Source organism: Mytilus californianus, unplaced genomic scaffold, assembly GCF_021869535.1.
Source record: "Mytilus californianus isolate M0D057914Y unplaced genomic scaffold, xbMytCali1.0.p SCAF_5, whole genome shotgun sequence".
Classification (NCBI taxonomy): Eukaryota; Metazoa; Mollusca; class Bivalvia; order Mytilida; family Mytilidae; genus Mytilus; species Mytilus californianus.
The window spans coordinates 80,941,518-80,961,695 of NW_026262701.1; the positions used below are offsets into that span (position 1 = coordinate 80,941,518).

Here is a 20,178-nt window from a genome sequence, read left to right on the forward strand (position 1 = left end):
AACATCTGGTACAAAAAATTTAATAATTTTAGGTATTTGGATATTATTTTGGCTCTCAATAATGACGACTTCAGTATGTACCCTTAAGCTATTTATCCTGTTGAACTTACTTTATATAAGCTAATACTAACAATGAATTATCTATATCCCTAACGGGAAGCTTAATACTAAATTAACGATAAAATAGATGATTTTTCATTTCCTATTGTTAATTATCAGTTCTTAAATGGTAACGTTCATTGGGAACCATCGTGTGGTGTTTATATATCTCAGCTTGTTCGATTCGCTCGTGTATGTAACAACGTATTTGATTTTAACGAAAGAAATCTTTGTATTACTAAAAAAATAAATACACCTGGGTTTTCACAAACTTGTCATATCTTTTATTACATTTTATCATCGCTACGAGGACATCATTCGTTAATATAAATCAACGTGCAGACATCTTATACGTTCCAGTATTTCACTGCTTTCAAGACCAATTGGGAGCCTTGGGATGTTTTCTGCTCATTGGTCGGGTTGTTGTCTTAGTATTCTTAATTTTATTTTATAAGTTATAGATATTTCATTACCTCTAGATCGTTTTCTCGGTGTTTCGTAAATTATACTATAGATTTGGTTGAAACCCCGGCCATTACCCCTCGAGACGTAGTCGAATGATGTTGTCGAGGGGTTTCAGCAAAAACTATGGTATTATTTACGATACATTGAAAAATGTTCCAACAAATATGGAAATTCTGTTTTAATCTATCGCAGCTTTTGCTGATTACCTTTTCATATTGTATATTATTATTTTTGTTTTACCTTAGAAGTCATTTTGATAAGAGTCAGTTAAAATTTACCCTTTTCGGGCATTTAAAAAACAGCCTACTTTCAAAATATTCAAAAGACTACTTACACAGCGGGTATATCAATGATACATAATTCTTCAACAGCGACTGACGTTACAGACCGAAAAATGTTGAAAGAATAAGATATTCTGAATTTTCTTTGCGAGGAAGAAATTGACGGTAGCCGAAATCATTTTTCTCTTTATCTGTAGGAAATACTGCGAAAGAGATTCAGGAGTAAACATGGAGTTCATGGACGAAAGACGACATGTTTCTGAGAATTTGAAGAGTTTAGGATTCCAAGATCAAAAGGTTAATTGAAAAAGGTTAGTTGTTTTTTTAATATTTTAATTATGATGTTCAAATATTTTTTATTTTTAAATAATGTTTCACATGAATCAATCTTTGAGTTTGAATGAATCATATCACGTTTAAATCTATCAAAAGCCAAAACTGCTGCATGAATATGCCTTAAAAAGCTTTGTTTTGGCTTCGTCAAAAGTTGTATCTACTTCTAACGGTCCAATATTATAAGTATTACTTTTTTAAGCAACTTCATTAAAGTCGAGATGTCAGCAGTATATTACAATTTGTTAACCTATACTGAGTCAGGAATATGACAGTTGTTTTCCATTCGTTATATGTGTTTGAGCTTTTGATTTTGACATTTGATAAGGGACTTTCCGATTTGAATTTTCCTTGGAGTTCAATATTTTTGTTATTTTACTATAGCTATACAATAATGAATGAACCCCGATTATAAATCTCAACTGAAAATTCAGGCTATCAACCTATCCTAACTAAACAATTTCAGTATATATATTAATATAAGCTTTAACACATTTATAGTTATTTGGCCTAGTTAGCGATTTATTTTCATTTAAAATATATATATTTTAATTTTAATTTATTTTATTTGTTGTGGGGGCGGACTTTTGTTTATTTGTATATATATGACAACAGAGTTGGCGTAAGTGGGTTCGATTTCCACCCCCACCCCCGGCATTTATTTATATCGGCTGGTGCGTATGCAAAGCGGACAGATTGGCTTAGTTGCCACGCGACGAATCTATTGTTACTGTTTAAAAAATTTAGTTGACCGCTGCTAAGTCTCCAAGTCATGATTTCTTCCTTCTTTTGTCCGAAGTTCAGACATAACAAAACTATGGTATATTCGTGAAAATTATACCATACAAAGCTATGGTCTTTTTTACGGTTATTCAGATTTACTATGATCGCATTCCCATAGACTCCACTGTACGGTTATAATTCATTTCTATGTACAATTGTCTCTTTTATTATTCTGCATTTGATGTTTGTTCAAGGTATAGCATTTCAGTACAATTTATGACGTTTCTATGAAATACAGCAACCTATATTAGAGTGTTGAACCCATTTTTTAAGTAATTGAGCTTGCTTAAATAGCTGTGAGCCGACTTTTAAGCAATATATATTATTTGTTGTACATGTAATTATGTTATCTAATATACCCTTATTATTGAGTGAAGTCCTATCTTGTACTGATTTGTATGTTTGTTCTACAATGTACCTTTCCTTGTTCCACTGATCGATATTAAAAAGCAGGAGGGGTGCGATCACAAAAAACTGTTTAAACCCTGTCACATGTGCATGTGCCTAGTCCAAGTCGGGAACTTCGTCAAAAGTTGTAGAAGGTAGATCTAAATGTCATTTTCAGGAGCAGATGTACCATATCATGATATCAACGCTTTTGATTTAAAATTTTTGAAAAAAAATTGGAACAAGCAGACCACTGCATCTCTTTTTTTTAACTCATATTGTACATAATAATCATTAGTGGATCACATGTAAATAAATATAAAAAAATAAGGAGGTGTGGTATGATGGCCAATTAAAGAACTATCCACCTGAGATCACTGTACATCCTTCAACCATGAGTGAAACCCGAACTGTAAAGTAGGTTATTAAAGTCCCGGAATGATAAAATTTGAAACTATCGTATATCGTAAAGTTTTTGCATGTGTAAAATTTTCGCTTTTTTCACCGTGGACATTTCAATGCAAAAATATACGATACGCGAACAGTTCGCTTTTCATTTAATAGCATTTTACAAGGACGTAAATCGCGAATTATAAACACAACGAACATTTATTTGTCCAATCAAATCCATACGAGAAAAAAATCCCATATACTGTATTAAAAAATGTCTGCAATTAACAGAAACTTTAGGTCAAGCAGTCTAAAACATACGCCATGCATTGATGAGTGAAAAAGTATTTCTTTATGTCCAGTCAGAGAATAGCTAAGTAAGGATATTTTTGTTCAGAACAGTCCAATGAGGCCTACAACTGAAGGTAATGGAACATTGCTTGTATTCCAAGTATTTTACGAGTGTTCATTTTTATAAATCTGTATGAAGTTGCAAATATAATTCCCGAAGATAAATGAATATATAAAAAAATGAATACATGCATTGGTACGAAAGGTGTATCGTGATAGATACACATTTAATTTCTCTTACTTTTGATAAAAAGATGGTTTTAAGGGAGAGAGCAGGTTCATTCCTTTGTTAACCTTATTTAACTAGACGATGTGGTAATTGCTGTTTGACAATGACAAAACTCAAGATACCAAATGACTAATGTCAAGAAGTAAAGGTCACCGTACATGCTTCAAAAATGAGCAAATATCATTCTGTATAGTAAGTTATATATGTTCTGTATAACTTATATGTAATGTCAAATACGAAAATGTGTAAGTTCTACGAAAAAAATACTCTGTAAAAGACAGTTCACGAATCAATGCCATACATTACAAAGCTGTGGTATGGGGTAATCTAAAAAATAAACCTATACTTTCTCTTAATTCAATGATATATAGTGAAATTCAATTTCATTTGAAATGTCAAAATAAATTGTTACGCTATCGTATGAATGATACACGCTATTTCCAAATTAAAACAATATATTAATCAATCCATGATATAAAATATAATGAAGATACTGCATTAACGCATAGACGAATTCCTGGAAGTCATCAATGTAAAAATAATATGTACTTTTAAAATGTGTTATTTTGTTCATAGCCTTGTTATTTTGATTTGTTATTTATTTTATTATTACTAATACTCGATTTTCAGAATGACCACATACAGTTTTGCCACTGTCATTGTTGCCTTTGTAATCAGTGCTTATGGGCATGATTGCACAAAATACAGCCTGACACCATCAGATCAGTCTCTTATTGATATGATGAAGCATTACTTGCATACCTCCCGGAAAGCGGACTGTCCTGTAACACCTTCGCAACAGGGTAAGTATTTGTTGTTAGTACAAATGCATGTACATCATTTAATATAACTTTGTGGTCGCATGAATTGATAATCTATTTGTAAATTAATGCGATAGCAGATAACCAATGATTAAATCTCGTAAAATTATATAAAAAGATACAAATAAAAAAAACAAACAAAAACAGCGAACTCCATGGCAAATTCTAAAAGGGAAGTCCAAAAAAATTGACAAAATCAAACATTAATAATCAACGGCCATATCCGTGAAAACAGAGATTCGCAGAACTGCACAAGGAGAAAACCGCATGTGTTGACAAGGTAAGAATCTTCTGTTATGCATGCATCAACCGCCATGCAAATTAACACTTTGTGACAATGTCATAATCCGTAATTCATAATAGGACACTATCGATAAAGTTACAGTTCAGACGAGCATACTGGTATGTCAAGACCTAAGACCGCAAAAACATTAAATATTTTTTCTAATGAAATTGTTGGGTGTGATTATATAACGAATTTGTTTTGTTTTTTTTTTAAATTTCTATAATTTTTTATGGAAAAAATGAGTATTTGAGTGATTATCTATATCAACACCAAAAGGTTCTTTACAGACTGTATTTGCATTAAATCATAATTGTAAACGATAGATAGCCTGTGACAAACACGTTAAAGGTAGGCCATCCAGTATCTTCAGCAACAAATTGGATACGACGGATGAAGCTTTCTTGTCATTCATCTATAATACGGTTTCATACAGTAAATTAACGATTTGCTTTGTATATCTAAGATATTGGTGTGACATATGTCAGATGGGGGAAGAAAACTTGTCCTGCAAATTCGGACATTGTGTATACAGGTATGTTTTTGCATAGTTATTATCATTTTAAATAAATTAGAGTCTGACATGTTCCTACAGATGGATGAGAGCGCTATAAATTAAAAGACAGTTTAACTCGCTTACTATTGTTTTTTCTTTTTCTTTTTTCTTTTTGTATTTCCTATCATGATTTCCTTGATAGAGTGTTGCTGCTCACAAGAAAGCTATTAAACCAAAGGTTCCAAGTGGTGAATTTGAAATCATCCCTTTGTAAGTTTTACAAACGGCATCGCAAGTTGGTTGACCATAATGAAATATCCGTTTCACATGTGATAGCGGATATGTTCCTCATGTCGTTAGTACAATCCCGTCCCCTTTTCCCGAAAGTGATCTGCCAATTTAAACTTATTACCGGGTTTGTACTAACATGAACAACACGACGGGTGCCACATGTGGAACAGAATCGCCCCTCCCCTTCCGGAGCACCTGAGATCACCCCCAGTTTTTGGTGGGGTTCGTGTTGCTCAACCTTTATTGTGTATTATTGTTGTCTGTCGGTCTTTTTCGTTTTTAGCCATGGCGTTGTCAGTTTATTTTCGAAAATATGAGTTTGAATGTATCTTTGGTATCTTTCGCCTCTCTTTAACGTTTGTTTTTTTGTTTTTTTGTTTTTTTGTTTTATAAATATATAATTAATATATAATTATGTGCTTGTGAATTATCTTTTTTACCTATATATATTCATGTACATTTAAGATATATCAAAAATCTTGTTATGTTTTATCTTATTAGGTTGCTGTCACATTAAAACTTACATCAAGTTTTGTAACACAAATAATCTACTCCCCCTAGAGTAGGTTTGGTATTCGTTCAAACATAACTTTATTGTATCTGTTTGTTTCAAGTTTTAATTAAATCTAAAGATATCACATAGCTAGGATCTGGATAGGGTTAAGTTATTAAAAGAAATATTTTCAAAATAAAACATTTGCTAATGTTTGCGTAACAATCCATTACACATATTTAAAGTCCAACTTACTGTCTAAACTACTGGCATGTTAATACCTAAAATTGGTTTGCGATATCTTTGTCATTGTTACGTACAAATAGATAATCTGAACAATAACATTTGTAATAATTCTTAAACTTTTTCAGGACAGGCTGGAGGTAATTATTATACTAACAAAGGAGGAGGTTCAAACTACCTCTGTTTACCCAGTGATCCAGAAAATGGTAAATCATACTCCTATGATAATGATGGACTATATGGTGCCGAGTACGAGATAAATTCCAGCTCTAAACCATCCGGTTTACCTACTAGTTTGTATGATAAAGAGGTCCCATGTTCCGTGTGCAGGCAAAAAGGGAAAGTTTCTGTTTTAATGATAGCAGGTAGTTTTGTTATCAACATTTATTTTGTTCATTAACTTGAAAAGTGTAATAATTTTGTTCTAAAATAAATGAAACATCATTAACCTAGATCGTTACATGATATTGTTATATGATATTGTTCATTATAATGTCCAACATAAATTAATCTTGAAAGCAACGGCTTTAAATAATGCTGTGTTCTGTATTATCACAATCATTTATTTGAAGTAAAAAATAAATCAATTTGTTTTAATATAGAAATTGCATATTTTTATATTGTGACTTTTTTTATTAAGGAAGGAAGTCTTGTTACAAAGGATGGCAATCCGAGTACAATGGGTTTTTAATGAGTGAATCTAAAAATCATAACAATAAAGACTTTATCTGTATGGACGGCGACGCGAAACCATTGGACAATCGATCATCCAACGAAAATGGTGCTTTGATTTATCCTATCAGAGCAAAATGTGGAAGTTTGAGATGTCCCCCATACAAAGATAATACTGAAGTGCTTTGTACCGTTTGTACAAAATAAAAAAATATATATATAATGTTCTCGTTTGTTCACTTATTTCACAGTTTACTATACATCAAACGTAAATAACAGGATTCTAAATTGTATGATGTACGTTTGTGTTTGCCTGTTTGTTGATATTGAGGATAAGTCATGATTGTTCTGTTATTCTGGTTTTTATTCGGTAATCCCGGACTAGCATATAAAACTGTATTTATTATTGTTTAGATTTTTCCCTTGGGTATGTCATGATGTAAACATAAATATCCCAATTTTACAATAATGGATTCAATATCTCACATTTGTTATGTTTTAACGTTATCTATTCACAGGTATTCATACTTAATCCTGAAAATAACACTTTATACATCTCATGCGTCCGAAACGCTTTATGGGTTAACCTTCATCAGGAACGCTCAAACCCAGGTATTTGAAAGCCAGGGACGTATAAATACAAAGAAGCGTTAGGAGCTCTACGACTAAAAGATACCTAAAAGATGGCTTAATTCGGCTAATGTCAACAAGTTTGAGGCAGTTTAAAACTAAGTTTTTTTCTGTAATTACTTTATTTATCAACGGAGAATTTAAGAAAAAAAAACTGGCTTTAAATCATGTCAGTACACAAGCTGATGAAGCCTTCGGGGACTAACATTTAACAAGCAGTGGTGTCGACCCAGTTCTAGATATTGAACTAAACCATAATATTTATATCTGAACAGTGAACTATTAGATTGTTCTAAAAGAGGGACGAATGATACCAGAGGGACAGTCAAACTCACAGATCGAAAAAAAAACTGACAAGGCCATGGCCAAAAAAAACATAAAAAGACAAACAGACAAATAATAGTACAGATGACACAACATAGAAAACTAAAGACTTTGTTTCTTCTAATCTTCTTTTAAGAGGTTATTATGCTCCCCTATAAACATTCGGTACCATATAATAAGCGCTTAGTCGTCCGTTTGTCCCTTTCGTCGAAGTGTCATAAAGAACCGGTTTTGATAACTTGAGTATACCTTGCTTGTTTTAAATGAACCTTAAATAGATAGAAGATATAGGGAAGAAAAAGAAGTCTATTGCTGTTTGGGTCAATAGGTCAAGGTTATTACGAAAATAGAATTGTGGTTGGAAATCTCTAAATGGTAACTTTTGCTTGAATGGAATGAAACTCATACAGATGGAAGATAAAGGAAGTAAAAAAGAAGCTTACTGATTTTGTTTGGTGATTGGTCAAAGATAAAGGTCACTGTTACTTAATATAAAAAAAATTGGAAAAGGGTTTGCGCATGGCAATTTGATTTTCTCTTGCATTATTTGGAATTAAACTAACACAGACGGAAGCTGTACGGAATGGAAAGCAGCCTATTGATTTTTAGATCAACACATTTCAAAGGTCAAGGTCACTGTTACTATAATAAAAAAAGTTGATTTCGGGATGCTATTTAGGTGTTATACCACTATTGTTTTCCCTTATTAGTCTTTGTTAAATTTGCACTTTTCAAATATTGTGCAGAATTTATCTTTGTTTCAAATAAAGAAATACTTGGCAAGATTTAAGTTTTATCCTGTCCAGTACTTCAGACAAAATTTCACATAACATTTCATTGCATATAAGATAATAACCATCACTGGAAGTTAACCAATCAAATTTTCACCCCTTTTTGTCCTGTGTACAAGCTTTAGTAACCATGTTTTCTCAAGTTTCCAAAATATTATATAGAAACACCTAATAAAGAATGGTGCTTTGAAACACCCAAGATATATGTTTATTACTCAGAATTTTTTTACTGCAATGAAATGTAGGATTAATTTCCTACAACTGTCAAATTCAAGGGAATATTTTTTTCGACCCCTTTTCGTTTGCAACCGGATGTGACGTACTATGATTTGGTGGTATCACACCTCAAACTATGAATTGTAACAATATGCATACAGGTGAGAGCTTTATTTTGCAATGTCAGATTTTTACTTGTTTGTCATATGAAATTGTAAACCTATCATAGATACCAGACCTAAAATTTTGCCCGCCAGAGACGTGTTCCGTCTACAAAACACTTATCAGTGACACTTGAATCAAAAAAGTAAAAAATGCCACATAGAGTTCGAAGTTGAAGCATTGATGAGCCTAAATTCCGAAAGGTTTTTCCAAGCACAGCTTAGGTAATCTATTCCTGGGATATAAAATTCCTTGTTATGTCAACAAATTCAAAGTTTTGTAAACAGTTGATTTATAATTATGACCATACCAATGATAATTCATGTCAATAAAGAAGTGCTGACTACTGGGGAGGCGATACCTCATCTTTGAGTATGTTTTGATATAAAGATGTATCCTCCTCTTTAATTTTCAGTGATATTTTAGAAATTTAAATCGAAGGATGTCTCGTAACCTTATAAAGGGATAAATTCCAGCCTTTCTTATTCTTAATATCTGTCGTCTGGTGTTAGCTGTTAACTTTGAAAAATCAATGGACAGAAAATGGGCGATATCCTTTGTAAAATTTTGCATATAATGTTATACAACACTTGGATTCTAATTGAAATACAAAATTATTGAATAAAAATTCTTCAAATAGTGCACGTTTGGAAAATTATCTTTAAATTTTTCAATCATTCAAAACCAGTCGCAAGATTTTTCTTACAAATCGAAATATTGTTACTTAATGCCAGAATATATTCATTTGATAGTTTAAAACAATCTAAATAGGGCCATAGACTTTTTTTTTGGTGCATTCATTATTCAAAGATGCTCATGGTGAAAAATACATCAAAACGTCATTAGAAATAAGCATGATTGTAGGGCTGTAAAAGAGGGACGAAAGATACCAGAGGGACAGTCAAACTCATAGATCGAAAACAAACTGACAACGCCTTGGCCAAAAAATATAAAAGACAAACAGACAAATAATAGTACAGAAGACACAACATATAAAACTAAGGACTAAGCAACACTAACCCCAGCAAAAACTGGGGATGATCTCAGGTGCTCCGGAAGGGTAAGCAGATCCTGCTCCACATGTGGCACCCGTCGTGTTGCTTATGTTATTACAAATCCGGTAAAGATTCTAATTCGGTAGGTCACATTTGTGAAAAGGGAAGGGTATTGTAGTTACGACATAAGGAACATATCCGATATCATCTGTGAAACGGTTATTCCATAACGGTCAACCAACTCGTGATGGCGTCCGTAAAATTTACGAAGGGATGATTTCAACTTCACCATTTGGAACTCTTGGTTTAATAGCTTCCTTGTGAGCAGCAATCCTCTATCAAGGAAATCAAGATAGGAAATACAATTCCGGGAATATCGTTTCCATTGGGAGATATATACTCCGTATGCAGGCGCTGCTGGAATGTAAAGCATTTAGCTATTTTTATTCAGTTTTTACACTACGAGCGTAGAAACAAAATTGGAAATGCATTAAAAACTAGTTCATATGATTTTTAACATCAAATAATTACATTACATGTATGTTTCATTAGAATAAACCGTAATTTTGATTGGCTGACAACAATCGTGAGGCACTCCATTGCCACATTATATTTCCGTATAAAATACAACAGCATTGACTGCACGTGATATCCGACAGATGAAAAGCTTGATATAACTCTGTATTGAATTTTTGTGGTATAAAAATGTAATTATAAGAAATAAATGCATATTTTTTTATTTTATAGGGTTGTAAAAACGTTGATCTTGCGCACATGTTTAGAATGAAGCGAATACGCGCTTCGGTTAACGCTTTTACACCCCAATAAAAATATTAAAAGAAGCGTTCGATACTTGATCAAACGGGTTTGTATTCATTAAAAACATATAAATTTGTCAGAAAAATCTATGCATTGGTTTTGGATATGTGGTCATATATATATATATATATATATATATATATATATATATATATATATATATATTACATGCATTCAAATGTTCATCTCAATAAAGAATATTTTAGAAATTAAAAGAAGTCATTGCATACTTGTTTGGATCCTCATTTTTAGTTTAACATGCTGATGTTGTTGACAACTTCTTACAAAAAAAAGGGTAAAATCACTCATTTATACTGTAACTTGACCTTAGAATAACTCTGAAATCACAATGCAAATTTGAAATGCAAAAAACAAATCTGTAAGTTTCTGCTTAAATCAATAAATGTCATCGAAAAATGAAGACGTCTTGCTATAAATAAAAAATAATAGTAACGTATATGTGCAGTACCGTCCATGTAAATATATAGCTGATTTTTAGTCTTTGTAAAATGTATAATATTTAGTAAAAATTCAAAGAGAATATTCACTTACTGTTGACCTCTGTTGTCTATCCTCAATGCAGATATTCAGCAAACATATATATTCGATAGATAACCGTGTAATTATTACAAAAACAATGAGATTTTTCTAGTTGACATACTTTTTGAATTATTTTGAACTATGCAATGTTCAATACATATTGTTACTGATGTCATTGTAGTTGGAAATTTTTTTACTTTTTTGTTATTTGATGTTTGTAATTGTATATGCTAGTAACAACTCCTAAATACATTTTAGAATGGTTGCAAAAGTTTTGGCCTAGTTACAGACTTTACGCTTGTTATGAGGGATGGAGAGTCATTTGTTTAATTGCATGTATGGTCAATTAAAAGAAATAACTTTAAAAAAACATAACGCTATACTTCAGATTTCAGTTGTTTTGGGGTTTTTTTTGCATGTTTTTTTTTTTTTTTTTTTTTTCATTGGAAATGAATGCCTTTGATTACTTGTGTAACACCTGGTGAAACGGTTAGCATATGTCTTTTCATAATAGGTGCATGGTGGCCGAAAAATGTAACAAATAGTTGTAAGCTTTTCCCCCGTGATGTGACTAAATAATCAAATCAGTGTGTAAAGGCGATTTTTATTGGTGAAAATTAGTATAACATTGTATGGTTAATCTATCAGGTCTATATATATGTACATATATATGTTGTGTACAAGTTATCATTTTGTAAAAATTATTATCTTCACAAAAAATTGTGTAAATTATAATTTGTATCTTGACTTTGTACACATTGTAATTTGTCCAAAAAATGCTTGTACAGATTACAAAGTTATTACTTTGTGATACCATACGGCATATTTTGTTAATAGTGAACAAAAATGCAAAACATGCTACACAGAAGAACAAGTGATCAGTATGCTGGAGTTTCTTATTGACAGCATATTTGTTGAATTTGGAGGTAGACCTTTTCTACAAATTGTCGGTATTCCTATGGGAACGAACTGTGCACCTCTTCTTATCGACCTCTTCTTATTTTCATATGAGTCGGAGTTCTTTCAGACACTTGTCAAAAACAAGAACATCAAGGAAGCCCGATCATTTAATTTCACATTCAGATATATTGATGATGTTCTTTCCATTAACAATCCAAACTTTTCTGATTTGGTTCCATTAATATATTGTCCTCCAGAACTAGAAATTAAAGAAACAACAGTTACGGCTTCCTCCGCCTCATTTTTAGACTTATACCTCGTATTTGACATAAACAGTCATCTCAGTAACAGAATCTATGACGAATGAGACGATTTTAATTTTGAAATTATCAATTTCCCTCACCTTAGGAGCAATATACCAACCTCACCTGCATATGGGATATACATTCGGTATTCAAGAGCATGCAGCTGCTTCTCAGACTTTATAAAACATGACCAGTGTTTGAGCAGAAAGTTGATGAACCAGGGTTATGTCACAGAACGTCTCGTCCTTTTTCTAAAAAAGTTCATCAGAAGATACCAAGACCTTGTTGATAAATATTCCGTATCAACTTACAAATAATACATGATGGTCTCGAAGTATAGATTCTATGTACTGACTTTGTTTATCATCTTAATTACTTGTTATTGTGTTCTTGTATGTGTCTTTGTAAATTATTAACCTTTACTGTTAGTCCATTTTTGGTAATATCCTTTTGGCGTGGCTCTGTACTTATATACATCCCGCTATTGTGTTATTGTGCTATGGCCATTTTTTGTATTCTTGTCTTTCATCTGTGCTTAAGTGCTTTGTCTATATGCCATTTGTCTTTCTTTTGTTAACATATTTGTTTGTTTTTATAGTGATTAAGATTATAACACAAAGTTGACTGCTTGGCTCCTATTTTTGACATTTTTACATATAATGTCTGTTTGTTTTGCATTTGTAAACCAATAACAAAGCATTTCTCTCTTAAATAGAACTTAGAATGGGAACGGTAATATGTCAAAGAGACAACAACAAAACCAAAGAAAAAACGCCCAAGTTAACCTGCAGGTCTCAAATGCAAAGAGAAAATCCCGCTCCCAGAGGCGGAGTTCAGCTGTCCCTACATTATAATGTATGCAAGTTCAGCAAAATAGACGCCACACTAAACTCATAAACATATAAATAAACTAAAACTAAAAAAACATACAAGACCAAAAGTGGCTAGAGGTTCCTGACTTTGGACAGGCGTATGCATGTTTTGTGATGTCTCGACCTTCCCCCATACCTCTAGCTTCCGCGCTTCATACAAAATGTACTTCGGTCAACGCTTTTACACCCCAATGAATTTACAAAAAGAAGCATTCAATTCTTAAATACAACTTATAACTCCCGTTATCGCCGCATTGGCCGCGAAACGGAAGATATACCGTTATTATAGAGTGCTTTCCCTGTATTGGTTTGTATTCTTGTTCTGAAATGTATTTGTGTCCTGATTCCACTAATCAATATAAAAAATTAGGAGGGTAACGATCTCAAAAAACCATTAAAAACCCTGTCGAATGTCTATGTAACTATACTAAGGTGGTAACCTCGTCAGTGGTAGAAGTATGTCATATCTTAATGTCATTTTTCAGGAGCAGATGTGCATGATCATGATATTAACGCTGTTGTAATAATGTAAAAATATACGGTCTAACAAGCCAAACACTGCATTTTGTTTCATGTTTTTTAATTCAATTTTACATGTTAATCATAAGTTGGTCAAATAAAAATAAGTAGGTGTGGTATGATAACCAATAAACAACTATCCATTAGAGACCATTGTACATCCTTCAATCATGAGTGAAACCCATACCGTATAGTAGGCTATAAAGTCCCCGGGTTGACAAAATTTAAAACTATCCGATATCGGCAAATATTCGCTTTTTCCACGGTAGATATTTTGCCTCAAAAATATAATATACGCGAACATTTCACAGTTCATTTAATTGAATTTTACAAGGCCGTAAATCATGAATTATGAACACAACCAATTTTCAACTATCCAATCTTAGGAACAAAGCGCAATCAAAACCGTACATAAAAATAACCCGATACACGGTATTAAAGGAGACATGACACGATTTTCAATTTGTGTTTCAAAATGTTTATTTATACTTAATCTTCCCCAAAAATACATCGATAGCAATTTAAGTGTCAAATATTTGGAAAATATGTAATTTTAATGAGATTTTAATGCAACGATTTATGACCTGTCAAATATGCATATTTTCATCTCGGAAGTCACTCAGAACGAGGCTACTACGTCAGTGGTTACTTTCATTCATATTGACATATATGGGTACAGCGCAAATTTAATTTCGATTATTATCCAACAAAATTCATGACAGTGATAAACAATGATTATGTGTGATGCCGATGGATTTAACAATATAATTAAAAAGAATATTGACATGATATTTTCTGTTTTTCGAATGACACGCAGACTTAGAAGGTGTAAAGATGGGACATTTTAACAAGCCCAAACTACACTTCTTTCCTCCCACTTTCATAAGGAATCCAGAGTTTGGGTCTCGGGTGCCATGCCATGAGTTCATCATAGGTCACAGGTGTGCAGTACATGTGATTGAATTTCGCAATTTCAGGTCTCGTTTGAAGTTGTAAGCTTCAGGTGTCACGCCACATGGCAGATTGATAAGACATAGTTATTACGCAATATTACTTCATTAGTTCTTTCCTGGATGTTGGTTTTGCCGAGGGCACAGGTGAAATTGGAATATATTATTTTTACAGTAATAACGGTACAACTACCTGATGTTTAATGAATACCTGTACTACGACCATACAATACCCTATGCACCACCAATTAAATACCCTAACCAGTGTTGATAACTAATAGACAACCTGTATATAGATCTTATTTTTATTGCTTTTAAAAATATGCAGATATAAAAAGGTTTATAACAGATTCTTTTTATTAAGGATGTACACCTGTGAGGAGCCAAAAATTTCTTGAATTAAACTCTTTTTTTTACCTGATTTTTTGGGTTTATATGACTGTAAAAAAATAATTGGTGAAGAAAATATCATATAGTGGTGCACTTCTTTTTTTACTACGGCCCGTTGAAAGTACCCAATTTTGATGATTTTCCCATTTTTCATCAATTTTTACCCATTTTTCGGCTATTATCGTGAAAAAAATCACAGTTCCACAATTAAACTTTTTTTCATACTTTCAATAAACATGAAGTGCACCAATCTGAATAAATTTCACTTAAAAAAACTATAGGTAGGTGTTAATATAAGAAAGTTTTATCATATTTTGATGCTTTTTCGTGTCAAATTTACCATTCTGTCAATTTTGTAAATTTGTGATTTTTCTCTGTTTTTAGAACAAAATGCATATTATTTCAACTTCTTTGTTATACATGATTGAAAAAATACATATCTAAGAAATTTTAAAAGAAAAAAGGGATATGGATGTACATGTTTCTGATAAAAATCCTTTCTTGTACCCCTCACTCATTTTCTCAAAATTTTGGCTAAAAAGACTGACTTGATTGGTAATAAAATTTGAAAAATTTATTACTCAAAAACTACTTATTGTAAATACACAATTCTTTCACAGAGTTAAGTTTGATTATAAATTTTTTTCATATTCATTGATATTTTCCACTTGTATCACGTGTTTTGGAAATGATTCCAGAACGAGATTTCAACGAGACTGAAACGTCAGAAGAATACATCCTTAATTGACTTCTTGAGATGGAAAAGTAAATTATTTCTGTATGCTTGCAAGTCTATAACTTCATAAGAAATTGTTAGGCAAAAAGCATAAAAAGCAAACAAGGGAAATGATACGAGAATGTGAATCATAAGTCTTTTACATTCTTATATTGAACATCGAATATAATTATTGACAACTATCTAGTTGGTAAAGATTCAGATGATGAAAAAACATTTCTTTTTAAAATGGAACCTAAGTAATAAATGAAGAAAGTGTCGTTTGAATCAATTATTTGGTATAGCCGTACGGCCTCCAACAATGAGAAAACCCCATACCGTGTATTTGGCTATAAAAGGTCTCAACATGAAAATGTAAAACAATTTAAACGAGAAAACTAACGACCTTATTTATAACAAAATAATTTCCGAAGAAAAAATATGACAGACATACACCAACGACAACCACTGATCTACATGCTCCTGATTTAAGACAGACACATTCAAAATGTGTCGGGGAATATGTTTGTGAGCGCCTATTCATTTATTCAAATGACTCCTTTTTGTTGAAATGTTTTGAAAAAGAACATTATGTGTTGTGAATATTTTCCTGGACTCGTGCATTTTGCCGGTAGCAATAAACAAATTGATTGCTAAATTATATTTGGAAGAGAGAAGTGGAAATATGTGGATTTGAATTTACTTTGTAATTCATCAACTTCTAATTTAATGAATTACAAAGTAAAATAAATTTGAAGTTAGATTTATAAGGGTCTGGATGGAATTCTATACTTTAGAAGTGTAGTATAATAATATCAATTGTTTTAACATAAGATATTTTTTCTTAAAAATGTATGGTTTTAAAAGTGAAATAACATAACACGTGACTAAATCACACTATAGGTGCCTTCTTATCTTTCACCAGGTCAAGTATGCTATAGGTGTCAAAATTTAATTACTAAAACAACAGCCTCCAATAAATATTTACATCAAAGGGGGAAAGTAATACAATTGTTAATTGAATATCCTAATACAGTAATAGTGTGACAAAGGATTTGTCACTTTACAAATCCTTGGTGTGATGTATGGTTTCCAACCAAAAAAAATCGTTTTTTTTTCTTTCTGCTTCTGGCGCACACATAATTATAACGTTACTGTAACAGAGAGAAAAAAGAACAATTTGATCTTCAATAATTAGAAATTTATATTTTCAATCATGATTAAAAGTAAATTTATTCATCAGACAAACCCATATGTATGGTAACAATCCGATCGGTATTGTCTGAAAAATCGTCGTTGTTTGACTCTTCGCATGAAGTATTAATATCTTTTTCTTGGTTATTTTCCACACACAATGGCTCAAATTGATGAGGTCAATTGTCTTTGTAGTTTGTCAGTAATCGGGAAAAGTGCTGTCAATACCGTCCATTGTGTATCGACATCGTCCAGTTTGAGACTTTTTCCTAGCTTGTAACCACTGACGTAAGCACGATCACGTAATCGTTATCTAATTACAAATCATTCATTATGACAAGCGCTGGTTTCTATGACATAAAAATGCCAATTGATCAGGTTTTGACCAGAAAAATTGTACAAAACATGTTTTAAGACTAATATTTATTAATTTAATTAAAAAAAAAAGAAAAAAAAATCATGTCACGTCTCCTTTAAAAGATTCTCCAATCAACAGAATTTTTTTAGTCAAGCAGTCAACAATATACGATGTCCTATCAGATAAGAATATTTTTGTGATAATAGTCCAATGAGGTCTACAATTGAAGGTAATAGAACACAGGGTTTTATTTCAAGTATTTTACAAATGTTTGGTTTTTTAAACTGTATGAAATTGTAACATAATCCCCAAAGATATGAGAATCTATGAAAATTTTATGAACAGGTACGTAAGTTTCATCGTAACAGATACACATTTAATTTCTATTCCTTTTATAAAGACTTGGTTTTAGGGGGTTTAAGATGGTAGAATACAGGATTTCATTTTTTAATTTGTAAACATTATTTAATTAGAAGATGTGGTACATTTATGATTGACACTGGAACTATCCTTCCACGACCAAAGGAAAGGGCTGCAACAACTATAGGTCACAGTACATGCTTCAAGAATGAGCAATTTTCATACTGCATAATTAGTTCTATATGTTCTGTATAACTAATATGCAATTCCATTTCACAAATCTAGAATGTGTAGGTTCTGCAATAACACATAAGTCAAAAGAAGAATACAGTTCATGAAGCCATAACATGCATTATAAAGTTGTCGTTTGAAATCATTTGAAAAAACACTATACTTTCTTTAAATTCACATAAAATATAGTGAAATATAATTTCATTTAAAATGACAAAATAAATTGTTGCGGTATCGTATGTATTCTACATGCTATATCCAAATAAAAAAATATTGATCAATCCATGTTATAAGATATAATATAGATAGTACATTCACACAAATACGAATTCTTGGAAGACAAAAAGGTAAACATTATTATGTACTTACATGTGACTTCCGTTATTTTGTTTATAGTGTTATCAATTGGATTTGTTATATTTTATTTTATTATATAATCACTAGTGAACGATTTTCAGAATGCCCACATTCAGTTTTGTCACCGTCATTGTTGCCTTTGTAGTCAGTGCTTATGGACATAATTGTAGAGAATACAGCATGAAACCATCATATCAGACTCTTATTGATATGATGAAGCATTACATGCATACTTCCCGAAAGGCCTGTCCTGGGAAATATTTTACAAATTCAAATGTGACGTCACTTTGTGTGTTTTTTTAGAATTTCAAATGTGACGTAACTTTGTGCGTTAAGGCTTTGGCTAACTCGGCTGTGTATTTTTATGCGTTGGATTAAGTTGTTTTATGTAATGTATCCGTTTTCATTCTGTAGTTAGTCCCCACTTCGGTTTTATCATGTATATCTATTATATAGTCATTTTATAAAATTTACTGTTTGCAAAATTATAAATTATTCTAAATAATAAGGATGTTCTTGTCCCATGCAGAAAACCCTGGCCGTGTTAGGCGCAACTTTTTGGAAGTTTTGGTCTTCGGTGCTCTTCAGCTTTGTACTTGTTTTGGCTTTCAAACTTTTTTCATCTGAGCGTCACTGGTTGGTCTTGTGTGGACGAGACGCACGTCTAGCGTATTGAATTTTAAGCCTAGTACCTTTTGGTAGCTATTATTCGTGTGTTTCTTTGTCCTATATGTTCTCCCATTTATTTGTATTGTGGTCCTGTCATGTGATGTTGTCGTTTTGGTGTTGTGTTTGACGTTGCCATAAAAGCGGGAGGTTTGGCATGCCACAAAACCAGGTTCAACCCACCATTTTTTTTCTTAAAATGTCCTGTATCAAGTCAGGAAAATGGCCATTGTTATATTATAGTTCATTTCTGTGTGTGTTACAAATTTAATGTTGTGTTTTTGTTGTGTTGTTGTTCTCCTCTTATATTTGATGCGTTTCCCTCAGTTTAGTTTGTAACCCGGATTTGTTTTATCTCTATCGATTTATGAGTTTCGAACAGCGGTATACTACTGTTGCCTTTATCTGCAACACCTTTACAGCTGGGTAAGTGTTTCTTGTAAGTACAAATACAGCTTTAGATATTCCTTTGTAATCTATTTGTAAATTAATGTGATAGTAATTAAACAATACTCAAATCTTGTAAATTGATTAAGAAAAGGCAAATAAAGATAACAAACAAAAAAACTGAGAGATTTGCATGAACTCCAAAAGGAGAGAGACCGGATGCATTGACAAGATAAGCGTCTTCTGCTATGCACCCATAACCCGCCATGCTAATCACACTCAATAAAATTGTCAAAATAGGGAATAAGACACAATCGATAAAATTACAGATCAGAAGACTATACTGGTATGTAAAGACATAAGAACGCAAAAAACATTTATTATTCATTCAAAGGAAAATCTTGCATGTGATTATATAACGAATAGTTTCTTTTTTAAATTTAATCGATTTTAATGCAAAAACTTATATTTTATCAATGAAAATGAGCATTAAAGTGATTATTTAAATCCCCACCAAAATGCTCCTTGCAGACCGTATTTGCGTTAAGTCATAATTGTAAGCGATAGCCCATGACAAGCACGTTAAAAGTAAGCCGTCCGGTATTTTCAACAACACATCGATTACTTTGGAATAAGCTGTTTTGTCATTCATTGTTATTATGGTCTCATACTATAAATTAACACTTGCTGCGTATATTTAAGATATTGGTGTGACAAATGTCAGATGAGGGAGAAAACTTGTCCTGAATGTTCGGACATTGTGTATACAGGTATGGTTTTTTCATTATTATTTAGTATTATCATTTTAAGTGAAATAAAGTCTGACAAATTTTTACAGATATATGACAGCGCTATACACTAGATGACATTTTGATTTGCT

The 20,178-nt window shown here is 32.0% G+C and overlaps 1 protein-coding gene across 2 annotated transcripts in view; it reads left to right on the plus strand.

The window, feature by feature from the left end:
* Positions 1-6,840, plus strand: part of LOC127703147 (short-chain collagen C4-like) — a 134,371-nt gene extending 127,531 nt beyond the window's left edge. The window contains exons 1-5 of one of the 2 annotated variants that reach the window (XM_052207647.1): positions 3,805-3,850; positions 3,949-4,121; positions 4,889-4,957; positions 6,074-6,310; positions 6,586-6,840. In XM_052207647.1, the coding sequence (XP_052063607.1) occupies positions 3,950-4,121; positions 4,889-4,957; positions 6,074-6,310; positions 6,586-6,824 (717 nt within the window). In that variant the 5' untranslated portion in view covers positions 3,805-3,850; position 3,949 and the 3' untranslated portion in view covers positions 6,825-6,840. Of the gene's footprint in view, positions 1-3,804; positions 3,851-3,948; positions 4,122-4,888; positions 4,958-6,073; positions 6,311-6,585 lie in introns of those variants that run through there. The other variant, XM_052207648.1, reaches the window with a different exon arrangement.
* The last annotated feature ends 13,338 nt before the right edge of the window (positions 6,841-20,178 follow it).